The sequence below is a fragment of the Astyanax mexicanus genome, chromosome 24 (genome assembly GCF_023375975.1).
Source record: "Astyanax mexicanus isolate ESR-SI-001 chromosome 24, AstMex3_surface, whole genome shotgun sequence".
Classification (NCBI taxonomy): domain Eukaryota; kingdom Metazoa; phylum Chordata; class Actinopteri; order Characiformes; family Acestrorhamphidae; genus Astyanax; species Astyanax mexicanus.
The window spans coordinates 30,882,478-30,906,111 of NC_064431.1; the positions used below are offsets into that span (position 1 = coordinate 30,882,478).

The following is a 23,634-nucleotide window of genomic DNA, read 5'->3' on the forward strand; positions in this document are numbered from 1 at the left end:
CCATAAAATAACAGATTACACCATCTGAACCCAGAATGAGCTGAATTTTATGCTATTGATATTTTGTTTAGCAGGGATACCTGTTTTACCATTCAAAAACCTTCAGTCAAATGTACTTTAATCATTATATAGCACTGAAATAACTTTTTTTACAGTAAATTAAAAAAAAAATTAAATTGCTATAAAGGCTTCATACTTCACTTTCCAATAACAATATTTTTTTTCTCGATTTAACCGAATACTGAAATATACCAAATATATTTTTATTCAGGCTCTCTAGATTGCTTAAAAAAAGTTTGATGTGCACAAATCAAAAATCAATCCATAATCAATCAAAGTCACACTCTTGACATAGGCCAATATGCTAGAATCAAATGATGAGCTGAGGGTGTAGAAGATTTTACCACAGGTGGCCATGCAGCATATTTGGGAGATGATTTAGGGGGAAAAAATACTTTTTGACAAAAATGTTAAAATGGCATGGTGTTGCCCTCAGGCAACAAACCACATTTTTGGGTATTTTCCCCATGCTTTTAATTTTTGTAAAATTATTTCGTTTGTCCCAAGATATCACAAAGAGTCACATTTATTTTTTGTTTGTTTTGTTGGGTTTGTTTACAAAGTAAAACAATGTTTTTTAATGTGTTGCCTCAGGGGTAACACTGTGCAGTTAGAGCACTACTTAGAGGAATGATGCAGTGGTGGTTATTATTTTCCTTCCAAAAAAATCCATGCCATGGAGGGTTAAATATGTATGCAACCGTCTGTTTAACGTACATCAGATTTTTAGAACCAGAATTAGACTTATATTAATGCTTGATAAACTTAAATATGAAATATGTGTTCAGGGAACGAATAGCCGGGCTGTGCGGAACCATTGCTGCGGCGGAGCCGTTTCTAGCCGGAGCTGTTATTGTGCTCGCAGGTTGAAATGTGCGGTGATGTTTTTAGGATGAAAGTTTATTTAATTCGTGTTTTAAGAGCTGTTTTCAGTCTCGGGCGGCTTATTCTCCCTTAATCTCCTGCACAGGTAGGTCTAATAACACAGAGAAACGCTGTCAGCGGGGGTTCTGATAGCTAGTGTCAAATACGAGGTTTTACTGGATCAGAATCAGCGCGGTTTTGGTGCAGAGACCGATTTGAGCAGTGTGCAGATTTTAGCGGCTCACCAGTAATCTGTTGATAGATCATTTATAAAAAAATATGATTATATGAATAGTGGTTTTATGCAGAAACGAAAATACACCGAATAATAAGGCTTAAATTAGTTCCACCTTAAATGATGCAGCTCCAGTATTAAACAGCATGGACTCTTCAGAACGATTACTGCAACATTTAAGGTGGAACGGGAAAGTCATATTAACCCTCTATGGCAGGGGTGTCCAAACTTTTTTTGTTGGAGGCCAGAAGGAGAAATATATTTGAAGTCACGGGCCAAAGACTCTGTAATAAAAAAAATGAAATATACCATTTTAAATAATACATTTTCCTGATTACTTTCATTTAAACACCATTTTACTTGACTTGCTATCTTTATCTTTGACAGTGTTGTGTAAACTAAGATTTTTCAAATTTATGTTTCATTTCATGATGTCTCTTAATATTAAACTCCTTAATTACAGCAACTTTTAGACTCTTTGGCCCGTTTTTCTTTTTTTTTAATAATAATAATAATACATTTTATTTTTATAGCGCTTTTCAGGATACTCAAAGACGCTTTACATTGCATAAAAAATACAATATGAAAATACATAGTAAAATAATCAACATCATCATCACCAACATCATCAATACCATACAATAGAAATCAAATAGAGCAAAACAATCAAAGCATAAAAGATAGAAAATTTAAATTTAAATTTAAAGAGATTAAAAACAGATGAAGAAAAGGAAAAAAAGGAGAGGGACATAGAAATGTTGCATCATGTGTTGAAAGCAGATCTGAAAAGGTGAGTTTTGAGGAGAGATTTAAAAGTGGGAAGATCAGAGCAGTCGCGGAGGTGTTTTGGGAGAGAGTTCCACAGGGAGGGGGCAGCTATGGAAAAAGCTCTGTCGCCCCAGGTCCGGTGCTTGGTTCTACCAATGGACAGTAGATTGGCGTCAGATGATCGAAGTGAACGGGAAGGAGTATGATAATGAAGCAGGTCAGTGAGGTAGGGAGGGGCCTGATTATGGAGAGCTTTGTGAGTAAATAAAAGAATTTTGAATTGAATACGATGAGTGACAGGGAGCCAGTGAAGTTGTTGGAGGACAGGTGTAATGTGGTCGCGGGAGGGAGAACGAGTGAGGAGACGTGCAGCGCAGTTCTGAATATATTGAAGTTTATTTAAGATTTTGTTAGATGTGCCGTAAAGAATGCTATTGCAGTAGTCAATTCTAGATGTAATGAAAGCGTGGATCAGGGTTTCAGCGGAGGAAAAGGAAAGTGATGGACGAAGGCGTGCAATGTTTTTTAGATGAAAAAAAGCAGATTTTGTGATTTGATTTACATGATTGTCAAATGAAAGATTACTGTCAAAAATGACTCCAAGATTACGGATGTTTGAGGAAGGAGACAATGTAGAGTTGTCAATCGTGAGCTGGAAGTTTGTTGTGTTTTTTGTCAGGGATTTCGGACCGATAATAATCATGTCAGATTTATCACAGTTTAATTTGAGAAAGTTGGTTTTCATCCAGGATTTTATTTCAGTGAGGCAATTTGTCAGAACAGAAAGAGATGCAGTAGTGATGGATTTGGTAGAAATGTAAAGCTGGACATCATCAGCATAGCAATGGAAATGAAGGCCATGCTGACGAATGATGTTACCGAGAGGAAGCATGTAAAGTATGAATAGTAGTGGACCAAGCACCGAGCCTTGGGGAACACCTTGGGATAGTGGAGCAATAGCAGAACTGCAGTTGTTAATATTAACAAACTGTTTGCGGTTTGTGAGGTATGACCTTAGCCAACAGAGGGCAGTACCTGTGATATTGAGTGAAGATTTAAGGTGTGAAAGAAGAACAGAGTGGTTAATGGTGTCGAAAGCTGCAGTAAGATCGAGGAGGATGAGAATACTAATATGTCCTGAGTCAGAGGAAAGAAGAAGGTCATTTGTCACTTTGATAAGGGCTGATTCAGTGCTATGTTTGGGACGGAAACCAGACTGAAACAGTTCAAACAAATTGTTAGAAACTAAATGATTTGTAAGCTGAGACGCAACAACACGTTCTAGCATTTTTGACAGGAAAGGGAGGTTTGAGATGGGACGAAAATTAGTCAAATTTTCTGGGTCAAGCCCTGGTTTCTTTAGGATGGGGGTGACAGCAGCCAGTTTGAGGGAATGTGGAACTGAACCAGAGCTAAGGGAAGAGTTTATTATGTCTGTGATGAGTGACGAGATGGCTGGGAAGCAATCCTTCACCAGTTTAGATGGGAGAGGATCTAGGATACAGGTGGAGCTTTGAGTTTTAGCAACAATCTCTGACAGCTGTATTTGAGACACAGGTGAGAACTGCGAGAGAGGCTGAGTGATAAATTGTGGTGAGACAAATGGAGGGCCAGGAAGGACAGGAGGGATGGACAGTGAGCTGTAAATGGTCTCGACTTTTGTTTGAAAAAATGAAAGGAAAGAATTGCATTTATCAACTGTAAAGGAATTGGAGATGTTATCCATTGGTTTGAGAAGTTTGTTTATTGTGGAGAAGAGAGCTTTAGGGTTAGACGAATCAGCATGAATAAGATCAGAGTAGTAATTGGATCGGGCTGTATTTAGGGCATCTTTATAAAGTTTAAGGTGATCAGAGTATGCCTGGTGGTGCACTGTTAGGCCGGTATTCCTGTAAAGTCGTTCAAGCTGGCGTTTCCGAGATTTCATTTGGTGGAGTTCTGGTGTGTACCATGGTGATGAATGGGAAAATGAAACTACTTTGGTTTTGAGAGGAGCCAGCTGATCAAGACAGGAGGAGAGAGTGTCATTATAATAATCGACAAGGGCTGAAGGATTTCTAGGTGGCAGAGGAGGAGAGACAGACAACTGGTTGATAAGAGAGTCTGTAAGAGCAGAGGGGGAAATTTGTTTAAGATTCCTAAACGAAATTTTACGTTTTGTTTTTGTGATGGGGGCAGGAACATCAACATCAAAGGAGACCGTCAAATGGTCAGAGACACCAAGTTGTTGATTGGAGATGTGATTTATAGCAACACCTGTCGAGCAGACAAGGTCTAGAGTATGACCCTTTATATGAGTTGGAAAGTCAACATGTTGTGTAATCAATATATTTATTGTTTTCCTTTTCAACAATCATAACAATGTTACATATGACAGATATTTCCAAATAAACACAATTAACCCACCCCACCCCACCCACCATATATTTTATATCGTTAATTGGGTGGAGGAAAATCTCTGGTGCAGGGGGGTTCCAGTTGGCCTGTGTAAAAGAGTTGTTAATATAATATATTATGTTTTTTTGAGTATTATTCTTACCTGTTCTGTATGTCCTAGTTTGTTGTAAGACAGACAGACTGGTTATGTAAATATTTATTGTGTGTGTGTATAATTGGTATAGGCCACATTACCCATGTACTCTTTTTGCTTCAACCTGGGGAGTATTTAAAGGGTACAGATGGTCCATAAGGTGAGAGTTTGTTGAGAGAGTTTTCTAAGGTTAAGGAGCTTGAGGACTCTTATATTGGCAGGGTTTATTACTTAGTGGTATCTAAATCCAATTGCTTCTGTCTACTCCAGTCTAAAGTGTATATACTTCTAATTGTATATGTGTCCCTTAATTGTTCTTATGTCTTTAATATTAATCAACAATGTAGAAAATAAATTAAATAAAGGAAATGTGTCCAAATTTTGACTGGTACTGTGGTCTTCAATAGTGCACAGAGCACTAGCACAGTTGTTTTTAAAAACTCCAATAAAGTCTTTCCTAGCTTGACCTAATATTGTGTATATATTGATATAATACTACTTAAGTATTATTTAAATTAAATAAATAAAACAATAATACATATACAAAAGTAAGAAACAAAAAGAAAAAAGAATGTATACAATCATTTTAAAGGCTTAATGAACTCTTAAGAACAAGAACAATAAAGTAAGGATTCCATATAAAGGTAACTTAGCAGTATTTTTATTTTTCGGACATATGAGTGTTATTACTCTGTCTGAATGGTGCTTGGACTGTTCTGTTGTACTAGTGTGGTTCTAGGTATTGTGGTCATTCTTACATTGTCATTCGTTATTGTCACTTTTTAATAGTTTTTTTGCTTTGTTTTATTCTTGTTTGCAGATAGCAGACACTTGTAAGAAAAAGAACACAAAAAATCAAAATAAAATGAATGTGTTTCGGAATCGTGTGGCCGTGCTTGGCCTGGTGTTGCTCGCCACAGTTCTTCTGTATCTTCTGCTGCCGGCGATGAGGCAGGGTAGTATGGAGCCATCTCTCGCCGTCCAGCGGATGGCGCTCATTGCCCCTTCTGTGCCACCTTCAACTCCAAACATCACTGTCCGCACAGGACAGCTGCCCAGCGACCCACCACTGTTCTTCAGGGAGGCACTGCCCATCGACTCTGCAGGGAGGCAGATACTGCCCAGGTCAGGCATGAGAACTGTGAGGTTATTTCATTGCAGATGCTTTAATTGTTCCTTTGTAGATTTAGTTGTTGTCATGGAAATTAAACGTGAGACACAGAAAGTAGATAATAATAAAAATATATATATATTGATTAATTAAGAGCTCACCAAAGATTATTTGTCTGCAGAGGAATAGGGAACTCTAACCAATCATTGCGTGAATGTACAATCAGTATTAAAAATACAGCCAATTACAGAGCATGCTGCTCGCATCTACAGGTTCAGATATGTGTTTAAATATGTGAATAATAGAAAGAGAATGTGTTTGTGTGTTCGGGGGTAAGTTAGTGTGAGTATGTAGGGATATGTTGTGAATACAGTCAGTATGTTGTGGTCTAATGATTTATCTCTAATGTTGGCAGATGAGGTTTCAGAGCATAGCATATCTTGTACTTAGAAAGAATGAAAACATTTTTGGTACCACTCAGGGCCAAGAAAGCTCAAAAAAGTAAAATCAAAACAGTAGAATGAAACATCTGGCATGTGATTAAACATTAATAGGCATAAAACATAAATCATAACCACATGATGAATGTTGATTATCAGTAGCATTATATTTGTACCAGCACGCTGGTTTAGTGACATGTCAATGAAAGCTGTTAATGTTACTGATTACCTTTTTTATAGGCTAATAAAAGTGTCAGAGTGGCCTTGTAAAAGAGCTTAACGGCACTTTGTTCTTCACATAAATGCTTGTTAAGCAGTCTTTCAATATCAATGTACTATAAATAGAAGTAAATGTCAAAGTGTTAGATTGGGTAATAGGTAATTGTCTTGAATCTATCTGGAACAGAAAAATGTTTTTATCTTGTCTGCATCTCCAGCCTTTTTTAAAGATAGCCTGATAATTTTATATGTGAATGTTCTGTTTATCAGGTTGCAGGTGGTCCTCCTGCACGGCCAGGCTTTCACCTCTAAAACCTGGGAGGAGTTGGGCACGCTCAGTTTACTCGCAGCTAACGGCTATCAGGCCCTCGCATTGGACTTGCCTGGTAGGAGAACATCAGTAATGTTACTTTCTTATTAGTGTTGTTTGTTGTAATGTATTACAATCCATAATAATGAGAGTGTGGATCAAATTAATATTGTAGACCAATATAGAGCGCCCCCTACACTTAACATGAGAGATGTGGAACATTAGAGATTAGGGGATTTTGTAGCGAGGGACTCTGCACAAATTTTTCTGAATCTTTTTAGATTAAGGCAGCTTCTTGTTTCTTTTGACTGTTAAAGTTTGTATTGGTCCACCATGGTTATAGAGCAATATAGAGAAGTTTGTTTTTAAGTGAATCATGCATCATTTTATATCTGGCATAATCAACTGTCTTTATTTACTAATTCTTCATCTCTCTCTCTCTCTCTCTCTCTCTCTCTCTCTCTCTCTCTCTCTCTCTCTCTCTCTTTTTCTCTCTCTCTCTCTGTCTGTAGGTTTTGGTAAGTCTCCGGCCTCAGAGTCAGTGAAGTCAGATCAGAACCGTGTGGATTTGCTGAAGCGTTTTCTCGAGGCTTTAGGGGTCCGGGCGCCGGTGCTGTTGAGTCCGTCCATGAGTGGTCACTACGCTCTTCCGTTTCTACAGAAATACAGCAGTCAGCTCCACGGCTTTGTGCCCATCGCTCCGGTTGCCACTCGCACACTCACACCACAGCAGTACCAGGACATCCAGGTGACCTGTGTGTGTGTGTGTGTGTGTTTGTGTAGTGTGTTAGTGTATATGTCCATTATTAGCTATTAATTACACCATTGGCTAATTGTTTGCATTTACATTTGTATTGTACACTATGAGTAATGTGATTTAGGCCTAAATGTTAGGAATCTGGAGTTTTCACTCTAATGTCACTATTTAAGAGCAAGTACTTGTCGGAAATAATGAATTACATTTCAACAATGCTTTTTGCTAGAGTAAACTGGCAGTTTTCCACCACTGTTTTCTTTATTCTTGCAGTTGTTTGTCCAGTGTCCTTTGTTGTTTTAGATATTTTATGCTTGTTTTAATTACAATTCCAATAATATATATAATTAATATACAATTTATAATTATCACTTAATGCTGGATTATTGTAAATTACTATGGAAAATGCTTTATAAAAATTATTATTATTATTTTTATTGTTATATTTCAGACCCCAACGCTGATTGTGTATGGTGAGCTGGACACTAATCTGGGTGCTCAGTCTCTGAAGAACTTGCAGCAGCTTCCCCGCCACACTGTGGTAAAATTGTCCGGAGCGCGACATGCCTGCTACATGGACAAACCTCGTGAATTCCACCTGGCCCTGCTGGACTACCTTAATAAACTGGACTGACACTGGGCCAGCAGTATGTGAGAATTGTACAAGTGAAGATAGAAAGATGAAGGGAGAAAAAAATGTGTTCATAAGAGTTGGTTAATATTCATTATTTCATTTATCCAGTCTTTTCTAACATCCTCATAGACATCGTTGAAATTACAGTGTTGTTTGCTATATGCCTAATTTGGCACAGGTAAAAATCGGTGCCATCTAATGGTTTACTTCGGCGCCCTCTAATGGGCATGTGTTGTTGATGTCTTTGATAAGTTATTTCTCAACTCTAAAACACTAACAATATGTCTGTTACAGTGAACGTCATGATTGCGTTTGTGCTTTAATTCTGTTGCAGACTCTCATTTGTAGTTGCTGCTTTTTGCAAACACTCCAATAGTCAGATAGTCTGAGTATTGAGTCATGAGTGGCTTTTTTTCTTTTGTTAAACATGCAGTCGAGCTGCAGCTTTACAAAATGCTAATACTGTCCATCAGGGACCTTACGATCGGATATCGCGATATTGTCAGTTTTGAAATATTTTCTGTCATTGACTGAAATTATTTTTGTAGTAATGACAGAAAATTCAAAAGTCTGTCAGTCATTTTGACAGAAAGAATGAAAGAAAGTTTACTATGCGATGAAGTAATTTACACCCATGTCCAGTAGGTGTCCAGGAGTGCACATATAAATTATGTTACATAAATTATGTAAGCTATTTTCTAGTGTTGGCTTTGATTTCATCTCATTTCTAATTGTATTGTTAGGCTCAATTGCTATGTTCTATAACAAAAAACTGTTATAAAATTTACCTTTTTAAACCAAATTTGGAATCCCAATTACCCCACCTACTCTTTAGTGCTACCTTAGATGTAGCATCGCCAATATCTTACTCGAAGTGATGAGGGTAGAAAACGCCATCTAGCAACCCAAAGAGAGCATAGCTAATCATACTCTCTCAGACTCCGGCTGCTGATGCCAAGAGGCGTGACCCGAGACTCGAACCGGCGCTCCTTGGTTTACAGTGGTAGCACCTTAAGTTACCTGGACCACAGAGAACCCCAAAATTAAATATCTGAAGAAAAAATTTAATGACAAGTGATAGTAGATTTTGATGTAATTGCTCGTCTGTCGAATGACGGACAAAAAGGACGTCTAACACAGCATCTGATTGTGATGTGTAATGTTCATTATTGTTATATTTATGCATTCTTTAATGCATTAATGCCATCACACTGGTATTACCTAGTGTAAATGAGTTTATGAAAGACTGCATTATTAGTAATTCTATTAGTATTCAAGCTGTCAGCAGATAAGTTTAGGGAGGAGTATTACATAGAGTTAAGGATTAGATGTGGACGAACTTGTTTAAGCCCTTAAAACTTGTTTTAATGACTGAACACCGAGCAGCGTTAGGTAAATGCAGTAACTACTGTAATCCACGTATGAATCATCAGCAAACTCCTTAAAATTAAAGGCATGACAGTCGAGCCAGAGCTCCATCATGATGCTTAGCAAATATTTTAGTTTTATATGGTTTATAATTCATTTTTTGCAGCATGATTATCCATGCATCTCCTTCCTCTTTAGCATAGTATGTTGTGCTGAAATTCACTTCTGGTTTCCTGTTGTGAGGCCAGGAGAGTTTAAGAGCGTTTTAGAACATTTTAGAGAATGTTTACACACGACAGTAGCATGCAGTTTCTACCTTCCCCTCTCATTTTTAGAGAGCTGTCCCCCTGCAGAGTTTAGATCCAGTCCTAATCTAACACAGCTGAGCTAGCTTATGAAGGATATCATACACATCTCAATATTAAACACAGGTGTATGAGCTTAAGATCAGAAATAAAGTGAATGTCCGGGTGAAGAGCTGGGCTGACGTTTTTTGGCCAGTCTGCGTTTTTGTGTTTTCGCTGATTTAAAGCAAATAACTCGGAAGGAAGTCTTGCAAAAGTCTTGCATAGTTTCTGCTGGTTCTCTCTCTGAAGCTACGAGGCTAATGTAGCTAATGACTAAAACCTGTAAAAGATGGTTAACCAACTAGCATGGTGCTAACTGCATGTAAAAATCATCACACTCACTCATAAAACTGTGTGGAGGTGTTTAAATAAGCTGTGACAAACTTGATTATGTGGTCCCTTGTCATATCTAAAAAAGCTTGCCTAGTGGTCATTACTTGGCAACCACGTTACACTTGTTGCTACAAGATCCCTGTATGTGGAGTTTGACACTGATTTAACAACAACTGGATGTTCAGTTTGTTGAATTTGTTAAATCTGCATTAGTTATTTGTTGAATATGGTTGCTTTCAAAGAAAATCATGTATTTAAAATTTAATGATGACCAGATTTATAGAAATGCTCCAGTATTACTTGGCAGAAAATGTCATTATATTGAATTCCATAGAAAGTTAATAAGGGTTTTCATACTCCTGTAAAGTTATAGGTTTCCCAGTGCTGATGATAAGATGAGTGCATGTTAGATTTACATGCTGTGGTATTATGAATAGTTCTGTGAGAGGACTGAAGATATTTTTTTCTCATTATCAGTATCAGACAGGGCATGGTTATTATTTACAAATAGTCATTAGTAGTCAAAAAAAAATATTAATAGCCTATGTTGCTTTTGCGTCCAGGTTAGTCTTGTCTGTTAGAGGTCAAAAGCTATTTATTTATTTATGTTTCAAGAGCTTTTTTTATCCATTAAATGCATATGTGCAGCGTATAGTCTATTGTCTGTTTTGGTCTATAGCTTGTAAAACTTTGTTTAAAAAAAAAATGCTGAGTTAGCACTAATCAAAAACCAAACTGGCGTGTATTTAAAAAGAGAAATGTCTAAGTTAACCACATTAGGTAAAATGAAAGCCAGGATTGTGTAATATAAGACGTAAAGGATATCCACACTGAACAATCCTTACTTTTGACTGAAGATGTCCTGCTTTATTGAGGAATTCTCTGTGAAAATATCTGAAATGTGCAGTGAGAGAGTAATTTTCAGTTTGTAACATGTCTGTGCGTTGGATTTAATGGAAAATAAAGTCATAAAATGTCAATATTCTGTCACATTTTGTGTTTATTAGTGTTGGGTATTCTTACAGTATCAACTTAGGGCAGTTTCCTATTAAAACATTATATTCAGCAGCATGTAATTCAGTGTATAGTTCCTAAATTTGTTATTGGGAATACAATAAAAAATGGTTGATTACATTTTTCTGAATAAAATGGAGTGTTTTGAACATAATTACAGCTGTTCTAAACTCTGCAATCTCCAAAATTACTTGAAATAAAATCTTATTACTTTGATTTTGAACTGAAAGTATTTGCTCATACATACAAATCATTGAATTTACAAGCTACATGTGTATAAAACCAAGCACCTACAAACTGCTTCTGCTTCTCCAAACGTCATGTGATCTTTAGAATAGCTTAAGAACAGTAGAGCGTAGAGAGCTTCATGGAACAATGGGTTTCCATGGCTGAGCAGCTCCATCCAAGCCTTACATCTACTCCATCTGGCCAACTGCAATGTCACTTCACGAGGACAATTACATATTTAAAACAACACTTACACTTAACCTGCACTGAGACACTTTATCATGTTACTGCTCTTTTCATACGCATCCATGCTGCTATAGCAAAAATGCCTTATGCACTTGCATTCTGGTTTCAAGTTGCTGCTACATCCCTACTGTCATACTTATATATGTTTATCTTGTCATCTATTTTATTCTTATTTTATATCATTACTTTTTTTATCTTACATATAATTACTCATTTGGGTGAAGTAAGGAATGTGGAATAATGAGGAATGTGGAATGTGGAATAAAAATTAGGGGTGGTTAATATGGCCCTAAAATAATTTTATGATATTTCAGGGTATTTTTTCCATAACAGTATCATTCACGCTGATACAAAAAAAAAAACCCCATAAAAAAATCAAATTAAAGTTTAATTTTAAGAATATACTGCTATAAGAAAATAATGTTATTTTTTTATAAATATAACAGTATTATGCATTCCATGGAAAGGTTTTGTGTAAAACAAAAATTTGTTTATGTTAAGCATATTTAGTACATATTAGTGCATAAAAACTGCAAACAAACAACAATTAAAATAAACTAATGTTAAGTATATTTAATGCATGCATAAAAAACACAAACAGACAATTAAAAGTGTATACAGTAAAAAGCAATATAGATATTCAGCACCCTTAATAAAATATTTAACAAAAATGTAAAAATAGTAAAAATACAGTATTATATAATATACATATATCATACTCAATATAAATATAGAGATATGAGATGAATATGAAGATAGTGTGTTATAGATTAAATGTGTTAAATGTGTGTTAAATATGGAGGCTGGTGTTTGTTTTAGTAACGGAACAGATCGACTCCACAGTGATCTACTGCGAGGTCTGGTTGCGACATACTCGGACATGGCAGCTGTTATTAAATAACAGATCTCAAATTTTGGGTGTGAGACTGGGACGAAGGTAAGACTCAAGCTTTTCTCTGCCTTTGAAAGAAGTATTGCAGCTTTATTTCTGTTTTATATGTGAGGTTTTGCTCTAAAGCGGATTTATTGTAGCAGCAGAGCTGGACTCCAGTGCAGGTAAAGCAGCTTTTCCGGCTTTACCGCGCCGAAACCGAAATATCCCAACAAATATTTCCTTCTAAATCTAGATATTGACGTTAACAGAGATTTACTGACGTTTTATTGCGTTCTGTAAACGTTTAATCGCCTGCCAAAGCCTTTAAACCTGCCTGAATCAGCGAGTGCTTCGAGCTGGAATTGGCTTCTTGTTGGAATTTTCTGGTCCACCTTAAAAACTGCGGCGCTTCCTATAGGCGATTGTAATGGAAACGGCTACTACACCATGGTAACTGCTGGTCAAATTTAAGGTGGAACGGACGAGTTAAATTTGGAGCTGAACTTGAGCTTCTAGTTAAATGGCTGTATTTATTTAGCACCTGTGTGGCTGAAAATAGTACCTATTAAATGACAGGTTCTCCTTATAGTATGCTTGTCTTATTTTAAACAAAATGCTGGCTATTTTTATGCATCAATTCATTAATTTCACTAAAGCTTATTGAATGTGTGTATGTTGGTTTTAAAAATGCATTAATTTATATTTTAAGTGAGCACAAAATTGTAAAACGTTATTTTGATTTTTACAATCTATTTTACTTTACATAGATATACAGCGCCAGACAAAAGTTTGTACACATCTCCTCATTCAATGTTTTTTTTCCTATTTCTTTATTTATTTTCTACATTGTAGACTATTATTAAAACATAAAAACAATTAAGTGACACATATAGAGTTATGTACACATAACTGTGCTACTGTTATTAAACAGTAACAAAAGTGTTATTCCTCCACATTAATCCCCTGATCTGAACCTGATGAACTGAGATGGTGATTTGAGGTGATTTAATTGGGATGAGCTGAAGCTTCACAAAGTGAGGGAAAAGCAGCAACTATTGTTCGGCACCTTCAGGAACTCCTTCCTTCAAGACGCTGAGAAAACTATTCCAGCTGACTCTCCCTCATGAAGACACTGAGATTAAAATCTCACCATAAGGGTGCAGATCTACTTAGGAGAATCTAAAGTATAATTTGCTTACAAAACAGTTTTGCATATGTTCCTCTAACAGGAAGAAAATACATTAAATGAGAAGCGGTGTTTCCAAACTTTTGACCGGTCCTGGAGTTCATAGTTTTATACAAGAATTTATGTCCCTGCATGCGAGTACCTTAAAATTCTGTAACTAAAAAGACAGAACCTTTGTGCAGCACTGATCTGCTGATGCAGCAGCTTTAGCCTGTCCTCTCTTTATAACTTTGTTTTATTGCTGGATTCTGGTTAATAATCCACCTGTTTGTTCTCCAGGACGAGGACAGTATGCTGCCAGATCAAGATGGGCCGAGTGGAGGAGGGGGGACTCAGGGGGTTAAAGAGGACCCAGCTGTGTCCCTGTTCAGGGAATATCTCAAACTAAAGACCGTCCACCCAGAACCGGACTATGGTAACTAAAGCTGCAGTGTATGCAGTACTGTGCCAAATTACTTGTAGAAATTAGAGATAAAAACTTTTTATTTAGGTAATAAGTATGGACCAACACCAGCAGATAACATGTCTCCCCAAACCATCACTGATCATCAGTAAAATTTGCATTTCATTTGTAAATCAAGGGAGCAGAGTCTGGAGGAAGAGTGGAGAGACGCACAGTCCAAACTGCTCGAGGTCTAGTGTGAAGTTTCCACCAATCAGTGATGGTTTAGAGAGTCATGTCATCTGCTGGTGTTGATCCACTGTGTTATATCAAGTCTAAACTTTTATGGAGATGCAGATTTCATTTACCAGCAGGATTTGGCACACTGCCCACACAGTACCAATTGGTTTTAGATAATATTCAAATTTTATTCAAAAGACACTGATTTTTGGATTGGCTGTACGCCAAAATAAATAAAAGCTCAAATTAAATCACTGTGTGTGTAATACATCTATATAATATATGAGTTTCACATTTTTAACTAAATTACTGAAGTAAAGTAACTTTCTTAATAATATTCAAATGTTTTGAGATGAATTAGTTAGTATGTAACACTGTTGTATTTAGTGAGGAGATGTCCAGTGAAAGTCAGACTGTGGTATTAGATGTGTTGTTACTGGTATATGTGTGTGGTCAGGTTGTCTTTAACTGAGTTCAGTAACAGTTGGAGTCAGTGTTTAGAGTGTAGGACACACAGTGCCGCTGTAGGGGATGTGCTGAATGTGCAGGTAAATACAGCTGAGCTGAGCACTGGTGAGGTCAGCTTTCCTCTTTTATGGTAATGCTTTTGTTGTGTTGCACACTTAAACATGTGGTTTTATATATTGTTTTTTGTGTGTTTTTGTTGCAGATGCTGCTCTTAAGTTCCTCACCAGGATTTCGGAGGAGCTGGGTTTGCCCATGAAGAAGATTGAGGTAGTTATTATGAGTTGGAGGAGCTGGAGGTCTTCATCACTCCAGAGTAGTGTAGCATGTGGACCCTCACTTTTATTTATCACTTTTAACAATTTTTACAAATTAAAATGTAACTTTTAGTTTTCAGGCCTTGTTTTGTGGAAAGTTATCAACACTGTGTCAAATAGTAACGTCTCCCTAGAGAAGGAGGAAGACGAAAACCCTTCAGTGTTGCACAATCTTTCATTCACCAAAACAACACAGAAACAAATATTCCTTTGAAAGTCTTTTTTTCACTACAGATAGATACATAATGACAGTTTCACAGTTTCCTACCATTTGAACTCAAAATCATTATATATAGTCTTTAGATTCTCACTTATTATATTAAAATAATTACTTATTTTCTCACAATATGGACAATATTGTCCAGATTTCAAACGATTATGTCCAAAATAATGACTTTGAGGATCTCAAACCTGCTTGGCAAAGGGCCGATGTTTACTAATTATTTCAAAACACTCGGTTGGAGCCTTCAGATTATGACTTTTTAGGTCATATTAACGACTTATTTTTTGGAATTCAACAGACTGTATCAAAATAATGAATTATTTACTTGAATTGTATACTTTTGTGAATGTATGGATTTATTTCTCTCTTCTTTCTCTCAGGTATGTCCTGGTAGAGTGGTGACCATCATAACATGGACGGGAACTAATCCAGCTGTAAAGTCTGTCCTCCTTAACTCACACACTGATGTGGTTCCAGTATATCAGGTAAGATTGAAAAGCCAATTCAAAGAACCTTTTGGACCATGTGCATAAATTTCAGTTTGTCTGATTTTAAATGTTTTTCTTTCTTGGATTGATAAAGAAATCTTGTTAGATTAGATCGTTATGAGGCAAATAAGCCCTTTTATTGTCTCATTGAGAGCATCATCATTAATTACACACAGTCACACAAATAAAGAGATATAATGTTTTATAAAAGACTGACTAAATACAGACTGTTTCTTAGGCACTGCAGTATTTAATAAACTTAATAAATTTAATAAAATTCTCCTGTAGGAGCACTGGAAGTATGATGCGTTCGCTGCGGTGAAAGATGCTGAAGGAAACATTTACGGGAGAGGAACTCAGGACATGAAGAGTGTCACTATACAGTGAGTTCAGCTATAAACCTTACTGCAGATATTAAACACCATTATTACACAGTCAGTCTGTACTTTTCTTACTTTATTCATTTATTCATTTTTACATGTGTGTTTGACCTCTGCAGGTATATTGAAGCCATTCGTCGTCTGAAAGCTGCAGGGAAGAGATTTCCTCGAACCATCCACTTATCTTTTGTCCCAGGTAACCAGAGTTTAAAACACTGTCCTACAGTTCCATCATGTTCCCAACAACCAGCTCAACACTGTATATCTGTTAATATTAAAAGAAATCTGCGAATGATTTAAAAAGTAATGACAGATAGTTTGTGGAGGAGTTTATACCAGTTAATATTGTACTCTTTCACAGCCATGCAGGTACATATTTACACATTGTCACACATGAAGTATTTTTAACAGCCCTTATTATGATTAATAATATTTTGTCCTACCCCTACTAGACTGTGAATGATACAACCTAAGAGTGCACTATTAAATATGTAAATATGTCTAAACCAACTGTGATTTTAACGCATTTGTTAAAATTAAAAGTAATTAGAACAAGAAATGTCCATAAACCCGCCAAACAATCACTGTTTGTTGCAGTGTAAATGTGTATCATTATATAAAGTAACTGCAATCAGCGTAAATCATTGAGATCAGGTCATTATGCAGTGATGATGACCATTCAGACGTCATCAGCTGTTTAGATCTTTAATATGTTTATATATCTCTGGGTTAATCCCAGCTGATGGATGTTGTCCTTTGCTTCTGTGCAGCTCCAGGAACATCTGTAAATATCAGCGTTTTATTTTCCAGATGAGGAGGTCGGAGGTCATAAAGGAATGGAGACGTTTATAAACCATCCGGAGTTTCAGAAGCTCAATGTTGGATTTGCGCTGGACGAGGGTAAATAAGTGAAGCGCTAAGCTGTTCTTTAAGTGCTCTGGGTAGACATTACTAACAGTTCTAGACAGGCTGTAACCTGGTTTAATTCTTTTTCTATTCTGACACTTTTTTAACAGTAATTAACCCTTAAAAATGCGAAGAGTTACTTGCTGTCATTTTTGCAACACGCTCGATTAATTTTGCATAATAATTTAAATAAAATAAATATATATTTTTTGCCATTTATTTCAGTAAATGTTATGTTTGTGTATTTCTTTATAAATGTTATATATCAATTAGTTAGTAAATTCTTGCTGCTGGACAACAAAGTGTCAACTTTACAGAAGAAGAAACAATCTTAACTTACAATGAATATTATGATTATTTACTATTTTTCCTTAATTATGATTAATATGTGGCATGTAACAGACTGGACTGGTGTAATTTGATTACATATGCAGTTGTATGTTTTTAGGGAGATAGTACAGGAAAGTATTAATAAGATAAAAATGGAATAAGTGACATTAAGGTAAGATTATGTCGGTCAGAGATTCTCAATGTTGGTTTTAATACATTTTTTATTAACTGCCCTAATTTCCCAGTCTTAGCTGTATATTATATTAACTTATTGGTCCCAAAAAAAAGTGGATTGCTGCTGTCTATGAAATCTACGCAATGGAAAGACTTGCATTTATGCTGCGGTTAAAACTGGGCCATTTTAACAGTCTAGTGTAGGATAGTCCTGAGCTGCTCTGACTGTAACTGTGTTCAGCTGCACTGCCTTAAGTTCAGCCAAATGATTGTAAGTTGAGCTTTCTAACCCAGCGAACCAGCTGTGGCCTGTATTTGGCCTGTGTTCACTTTCCAAAATATGCAGTTTCCAAGACCAGTTTTGTTTTGTGACTGTGTGTGTGTGTGTGTGTGTGTGTGTGTTCTGGCAGGTCTGGCCAACCCTACAGAAGCCTTCACTGTGTTTTATGGCGAGAGGAACCCTTGGTGTAAGTGTCCAGTTCTGATAATATATTTATTTGTCTGTATTTATATTTGTGCAGAGTAGACCAGCTGGAACTAAATACAGCTAAAACATTAAACCTGTACATGTTTTCAAAAACATCTGTGTGTGTGTGTTCTCTTGCACTTCCCCATTACCCTATTTGTGCTGTAGGGATCACTATCCGCTGTCCAGGCAGTCCAGGTCATGGCTCCAGGTTTGTGGAGAACACAGCTGCAGAAAAACTGGTAGGTAACTTCACAGCTGAATCTGAAAGTGTGTGTCGTTCTGCTGTTTTTTAGGCTTTATTACCACTTCAGCATGAGCCATCAACTCTCAGGACTCCTAACTAATAACTGAGAAAGTCTTGCCCAAGTTTCCAGCCTGTGGAAATTTGAATTTGATGGAATATCAGGCTTTTATATAACTTTTTATGGCCTTAGATGCTCTGAGTACATGATATTAATAATAATTGATGATTTGGTGGATTTTCATATGGAAAGGTTTGGTTTCCTTGCTTAATTTGCTTAATTTATGTAATTTATTTATGTTCTAAATGTATTTTTAGTAATTAGATTTTGGGGGGGGGGGGTCTAGATAGTGGAGGAACTGATTGAAACAGACTAATTAATTAGATTGAAAGCATGTTTTTTTTTATTCAGCAGACTTAGTTTTTAGTTAAACGTATACATTTTCATATATCAGTTAATCAGTTATTTACTGTGTTCTGCAGCGGAGGATCATCAACTCTTTTCTGGACTTCAGAGCGAGTGAGAAGCAGCGGTGAGCAGACTGATGCAGTAAACACATTCTGTTCCCTTGGGTTTTTTTTAATTCCCAGACTGATTAGTGTTGTTTTTCAGCTTGGACACGTCTGAGTGCTTCACACTGGGTGATGTCACCACTGTTAACATGACTATGGTGAATGGAGGCGTGGCTTACAACGTCATACCTGCTGAGATGGATGTCAGTTTTGATATGAGAATTCCACCTACTGTCAATCTACAGGTGTGTGTGCACATGCATTATGAATAATAAGTGTAACAGGTAATATCTGACTCCTTAATATGGGTTTAAATCACATCGCATCTCGTGATAACGACATTATCACTATATGTTGACTGTGATAACAGTAATCAAATACCAGGAATTATGGATGGATTGGTGTCAGTTACACAGAATTCAACAACTAATATTCTTAGGTTTACCCTATACGTTAGATTATAGTGCCACGACGTGGAGAAACGAAGCAGTAACTTTTGTAAGTCTAATTGTGGGGCGGTTGAAACAATACGATATATTACAATATCAATGTATTATTCCACAACTTTTCCTTGGGTAAATTGTAGGGATGTCCTGATCAGGTTATTTTGCTAATTAATTTTGGATCACAACTAGATTCGGATTAAAATAGTCTGTTCCAGGCTACAGAGGTACTTTCCTGAAAATGTATCCAAATGATTTCGTTTATTTGTTGATTGCTTGAGTGGTTAATCTTTGGCTTTTAGGCTGATTAGGTGTTTATCTTTTTTAAGTTCAAAGTTGAATTTTGACATGAACTTTGTATTTTAATCTGGTTTAACAGATTATCTGTTTGTGTTATCTTTGGTATTTTATTCTGAAGTTTGGCATCAACTTTGTGTTTTTAGCTGGTTTAATGGTTTAACATTTAAACAGAATTTTGAAAATAACTTTGTTTTGATCTGTTTTAGTGTTAATACATTTTAAGCTGATCTAATGATTATCCAATGGTCATCATCCAGAGTTTTAACCCTTCAGTAATACAGTGTCACAACAGTTATCCTAACATGCTTGAGTCAATCTTAAGTTGCATCAGGTGCTGTAGAACCAGGTAATACTATCCTGCACAGTTTAGAACTGAAGCGTGTGTGTGTGTGTGTGTGTGTGTGTGTGTTTGTTCCTCTACAGGAGTTTGAGGAGCAGATCAAGGCCTGGTGTGCTGAGGCTGGAGAGGGCATTACATATAAGTTTGCACAGGTCAGAAAAAACCCTCCAAAAAACACCACTAGTTCAACAGTTGTATCATAGTTGATTACCTGGTCAGTGATTTTTCTTTTTCTTTTATATCCACCCCTCCTACTTTCTCCTGAACAGAAATTCATGCACCAAAACACCACTTCCACAGAGGACAGTGACCCCTGGTGGAATGCTTTTAGCTCCACCTGTAAAGCCATGTAAGAACCTATTTCTCCCTCTCACTTTTATCACACCATACCAAACTCTTAACATCCACTCCTTTTAACATATATCTGTACTGTCTATTGTTATATATTGTGTATTATAGCTTACTCGTTACATGCTTAATTGCCATGCTTAGTGCATCTCAGAAAAGTAGAATATCATTGAAAAGTTACTTTATTTATGCTACACTTTATGCTTCCCTCTGCTGACAACCTTTATGGAATTGCAGATTTCATTTTCCAGCAGGCCAACACTGCCAAAAGTACCAATTGGTCTTATATAATATATTCTAGTTTTCGGAGACACTGATTGTAAACATTTAAAATATATCACTCTGTGTGCAATACATCTGTATTATAAGAATTTTACATTTTGAACTGAATTACTGAAATAAAGTATTTTTTCAATCATATTCTCATTTTTTGAGATGCACTAGTAAATGTTTTCAAATAATTTGCACAATGTTTGATACATTTGCACAGAGCTGTATTTTTAAGAATTTATATATTCAACATATTGTCGTTTCACAAATATCTATGAAGACAAATAACGTTGGAACCACAACTCTCTGTATAACTGCATACTTACCAGTGTTGATTTGAAAGTAGGTTACATATGTAGGCCCAAAACACAGTCAAATTAAAATATGAATAGTACTATTAATACCAATAATAATGGTGATGATAACATACAGAAAATAAAAGGTCAGTATCAGAATTAGAATAAATTTATTCGAGATTACTGAACATCTTCACAGTTTGAGGTGGGTGTGATGATTTACGCATGCAGTTAGCACCATGCGATTTTTGTGTGAACTGAAGAAGGTAGAGGACTGTGTCTGTAATATGGAGTGGCTCTGACTCTGCTGCTGACACCTCGACCACTCAGAGCTAAACTGTTGAACTGTGTCTGTGACAGGAATATGACGCTGCAGAAGGAGATTTTCCCAGCTGCCACGGACAGCCGCTTCATCAGAGCGGTGAGTGTCTGCTGCTGTTAGCATTTCAACAGCATTTCATCTTCCCTAGCTGAGCTCGTTTCATTACCACACTGCTCACTTTAGTACAGAGTGTCGTACATCTAAATCTGTCTGCAGATTGGACTTGTCTGTGACTGAGATATATCAGACCGTTTATAGAGGCGCAGTTATTTTTATATGTCAAATTAAAGAGAGATGCAAAAATGTGTGTGTGTGTGTGTGTATCGAATACAGACTTCTTATTTAAATTGATGTGCTCTGGTAAGGAAAAAGCCGTGGGAAGGATCTCATTACTGTCATTCCAAACACTTCAAAACAGCAGCTTTACAGGAGAAGGAAAAATGTCTATTAATTTCAATGACAGTTAATCTTAAAATTTTGGAGCTTTTCTATTGGTCTATGCATCGTAAAATTATACATATTTTTTCCTTGACTAAATGTACTATTGAGCCATTTATAGTGAGATCTAAATCACTTAAGATACTGAATTGTTTTTGTGTGGATAATGAATCATTTATATTTTATACTGAATCATTTATTGTAGATACTGAATCATTTATAGTAAATAATCAGTCCTTTATAATAGACATTAAATCATTTGTTGTTTATAATGAATCATCCTATTAAATATAGTGAAAAATGTATTGTACATGTTAAGTTATTTTTTGTACAAACTGAATTGTTTATAGTAAAGTGTGTGTGTGTGTCTGTGTGTGTGTCTGTGTGTGTAGGCTGGTCTACCTGCTATTGGCTTTTCCCCGATGAACTGCACTCCCATCCTCCTGCACGATCACAATGAGTTCCTGAATGAGGGAGTGTTTCTGAGGGGCATCACTGTGTACGAGAGACTGCTGCTCACCCTGGCTTCCGTAGCACCACAAAAAGGAGAGGAATAATTTTACACACACACATGCGCACACAAAAACACAATTATTTTCTCTCATGATGCTTTTGCTCTTCTACTCAACTATTCTAAAACCTTTTTATTTCTTTCTATCCCTATTCAACCTCATTTTCTTCATTTCTTAAACCCCTCTGCTCTGTGACTTTATTGCACACTCAGGATTACCAATTGGTAATTGGATGCAAAGCAACGGTAATTGTCTGAATTGTTCCTAATTTATAACAGCGGTGTGAAGGAGTGTAATGTGTAGAGCAGGAGGAAGGGTCGAGGGACAGACAGTTACCAATGTCAGTGCTACTAAAATCACTGCTATCTGTCTGTCTGTCTGTCTATCTATCTGTCTATCTAGCCATCCTCCAGTTAACGTCCACAAGTGAAAAGGGTTGTAGCACACACTTTCCTTCTGTCTTTTTTCTGTCTTTCTCTTCTTTATCTCCCTTTCTTTTTGACCCCTTCTCATTTCTCTCTCTTTCTCTCTTTCTCTCTCTCTCTCTCTCTCTCACTCACAGCACTAGAGTTTTAAACTCTTCTGAATGCTCCTCTGCTTTTCTAAGCATCTTTAACACCAAAGAATATGCTTCACCCATCCAATAAGAGACTTTAGCCACTTGTGTGCTTTTAATTCAACAACTCAGGATTTGATTTTTAAACCATTGAATAATGTTTATATAATGCTGCTGCAATGCTGCTTCAGTCTAGCTCACATCGTTTTACATACTTAAAATCCGAACTCTTTGTTGTGTGGAATGTAATTGCTCATATCCCATGTAAGCATTTAAAGGGCTCATATCAAGAAAACCAAATATTTATTTTTTTAAATCTTTTTTTAAATCAAATGTAAGCATTGTTCTTTCAGTCTCCATAGGAAAACTAAACAGCAAAGTCAGCCTGTTTTTAATGCATTGTTTTTGTGACCTCACAGATGCCCAGTGCAGTTTCATGCAGTTTAGCTTAGGGCTGGCCCGAATAGCGTTTTTTGAGCTCCGGATATTCGGCACTGATTCGAAGCGAATATTCGAATATTCGTTTTTAAAAAAAGAGGTAAAAAAAAAAGCAAATCACGGACCCTTTAATCCACTGAAAAATGTTCAATTTGCTCTGACCGACGAGACATATTCACCCCGGATTTTTGGTGTTTTTATCCCCCATATTTTTGTGTTTTCACCCCATATTTTTTCTGTGTTTTAGCCCAGATTTCTTTGTGTTTTCATCCCGGAATTTCTGCTGCCCCACACCGCGGCTTATCCGCTGCGTAAGCAGGCTAGGAGGCTGCTGCACGGTTTCTCCGCTGCGCAAGCCAGCCCAGTAAATTGCTGTTTGTGTTTTCACACTTAGGCTATTTGCTTAAAAAAACAAACAAAAAAAACGTTTGTTCAGGAAGTATTTTATATTCTTAAACATTGTTAATTATATTAGAGGACAGTCATTGTAAACTGTACTTGGTCTATTTCGGTTTAAGGATTGTGCAGGGCATATTACTGATTTTGTATTTTTGCACTTGGGCTATAAGCTCAATATTAAATATTTCGTTTGTTTAGAAATTATTTTATATTTTTAAACCATGTTAAATTATATTAGAGTAGAGGAAAGTCATTGTTAATGACGTTATTGTACTTGGTCTATTTCGGTTTAAGGATTGTGCAGGGCATATTACTGATTTTGT

The 23,634-nt window shown here is 36.4% G+C and overlaps 2 protein-coding genes across 3 annotated transcripts; both read left to right on the top strand.

Annotated features, from left to right (window-relative positions):
* The first annotated feature begins 881 nt into the window (after nucleotides 1–881).
* Nucleotides 882–10,953, top strand: abhd14a (abhydrolase domain containing 14A). The gene is made up of 5 exons (XM_007234444.4): nucleotides 882–1,030; nucleotides 5,278–5,582; nucleotides 6,498–6,613; nucleotides 7,050–7,285; nucleotides 7,743–10,953. The coding sequence occupies exons 2-5, from the start codon at nucleotides 5,323–5,325 to the stop codon at nucleotides 7,923–7,925; spliced, it is 795 nt and encodes a 264-aa protein (XP_007234506.1). The 5' UTR covers nucleotides 882–1,030; nucleotides 5,278–5,322; the 3' UTR covers nucleotides 7,926–10,953.
* A 1,330-nt stretch (nucleotides 10,954–12,283) lies between these two features.
* LOC103031539 (aminoacylase-1) lies at nucleotides 12,284–22,222 on the top strand. Of its 2 annotated transcripts, none has more exons than XM_007234445.4 (15): nucleotides 12,284–12,398; nucleotides 13,801–13,936; nucleotides 14,814–14,878; nucleotides 15,529–15,633; nucleotides 15,925–16,019; nucleotides 16,136–16,212; nucleotides 16,827–16,916; nucleotides 17,837–17,893; nucleotides 18,061–18,134; nucleotides 18,620–18,669; nucleotides 18,750–18,894; nucleotides 19,816–19,884; nucleotides 20,002–20,081; nucleotides 21,007–21,067; nucleotides 21,799–22,222. In XM_007234445.4, the coding sequence occupies exons 2-15, from the start codon at nucleotides 13,813–13,815 to the stop codon at nucleotides 21,961–21,963; spliced, it is 1,257 nt and encodes a 418-aa protein (XP_007234507.3). In that variant the 5' UTR covers nucleotides 12,284–12,398; nucleotides 13,801–13,812; the 3' UTR covers nucleotides 21,964–22,222. The 2 variants fall into 2 exon arrangements, with proteins under 2 accessions (XP_007234507.3, XP_022538264.2); XM_022682543.2 differs by lacking the exon at nucleotides 12,284–12,398 and adding an exon at nucleotides 12,424–12,517.
* Nucleotides 22,223–23,634: the final 1,412 nt, after the last annotated feature.

What these genes read in the sequence shown, in the direction of transcription:
- abhd14a (XM_007234444.4), top strand. Translation starts at nt 5,323, where the DNA reads ATGAATGTGTTTCGGAATCGTGTGGCCGTGCTTGGCCTGGTGTTGCTC. An exon ending in GGGAGGCAGATACTGCCCAG is followed by an intron (nt 5,583 to 6,497) that starts GTCAGGCATGAG and finishes TCTGTTTATCAG; the next exon opens with GTTGCAGGTGGTCCTCCTGC. An exon ending in CCTCGCATTGGACTTGCCTG is followed by an intron (nt 6,614 to 7,049) that starts GTAGGAGAACAT and finishes CTCTGTCTGTAG; the next exon opens with GTTTTGGTAAGTCTCCGGCC.
- LOC103031539 (XM_007234445.4), top strand. Translation starts at nt 13,813, where the DNA reads ATGCTGCCAGATCAAGATGGGCCGAGTGGAGGAGGGGGGACTCAGGGG. An exon ending in CCACCCAGAACCGGACTATG is followed by an intron (nt 13,937 to 14,813) that starts GTAACTAAAGCT and finishes TTTTTGTTGCAG; the next exon opens with ATGCTGCTCTTAAGTTCCTC. An exon ending in TGGCGAGAGGAACCCTTGGT is followed by an intron (nt 17,894 to 18,060) that starts GTAAGTGTCCAG and finishes TTTGTGCTGTAG; the next exon opens with GGATCACTATCCGCTGTCCA.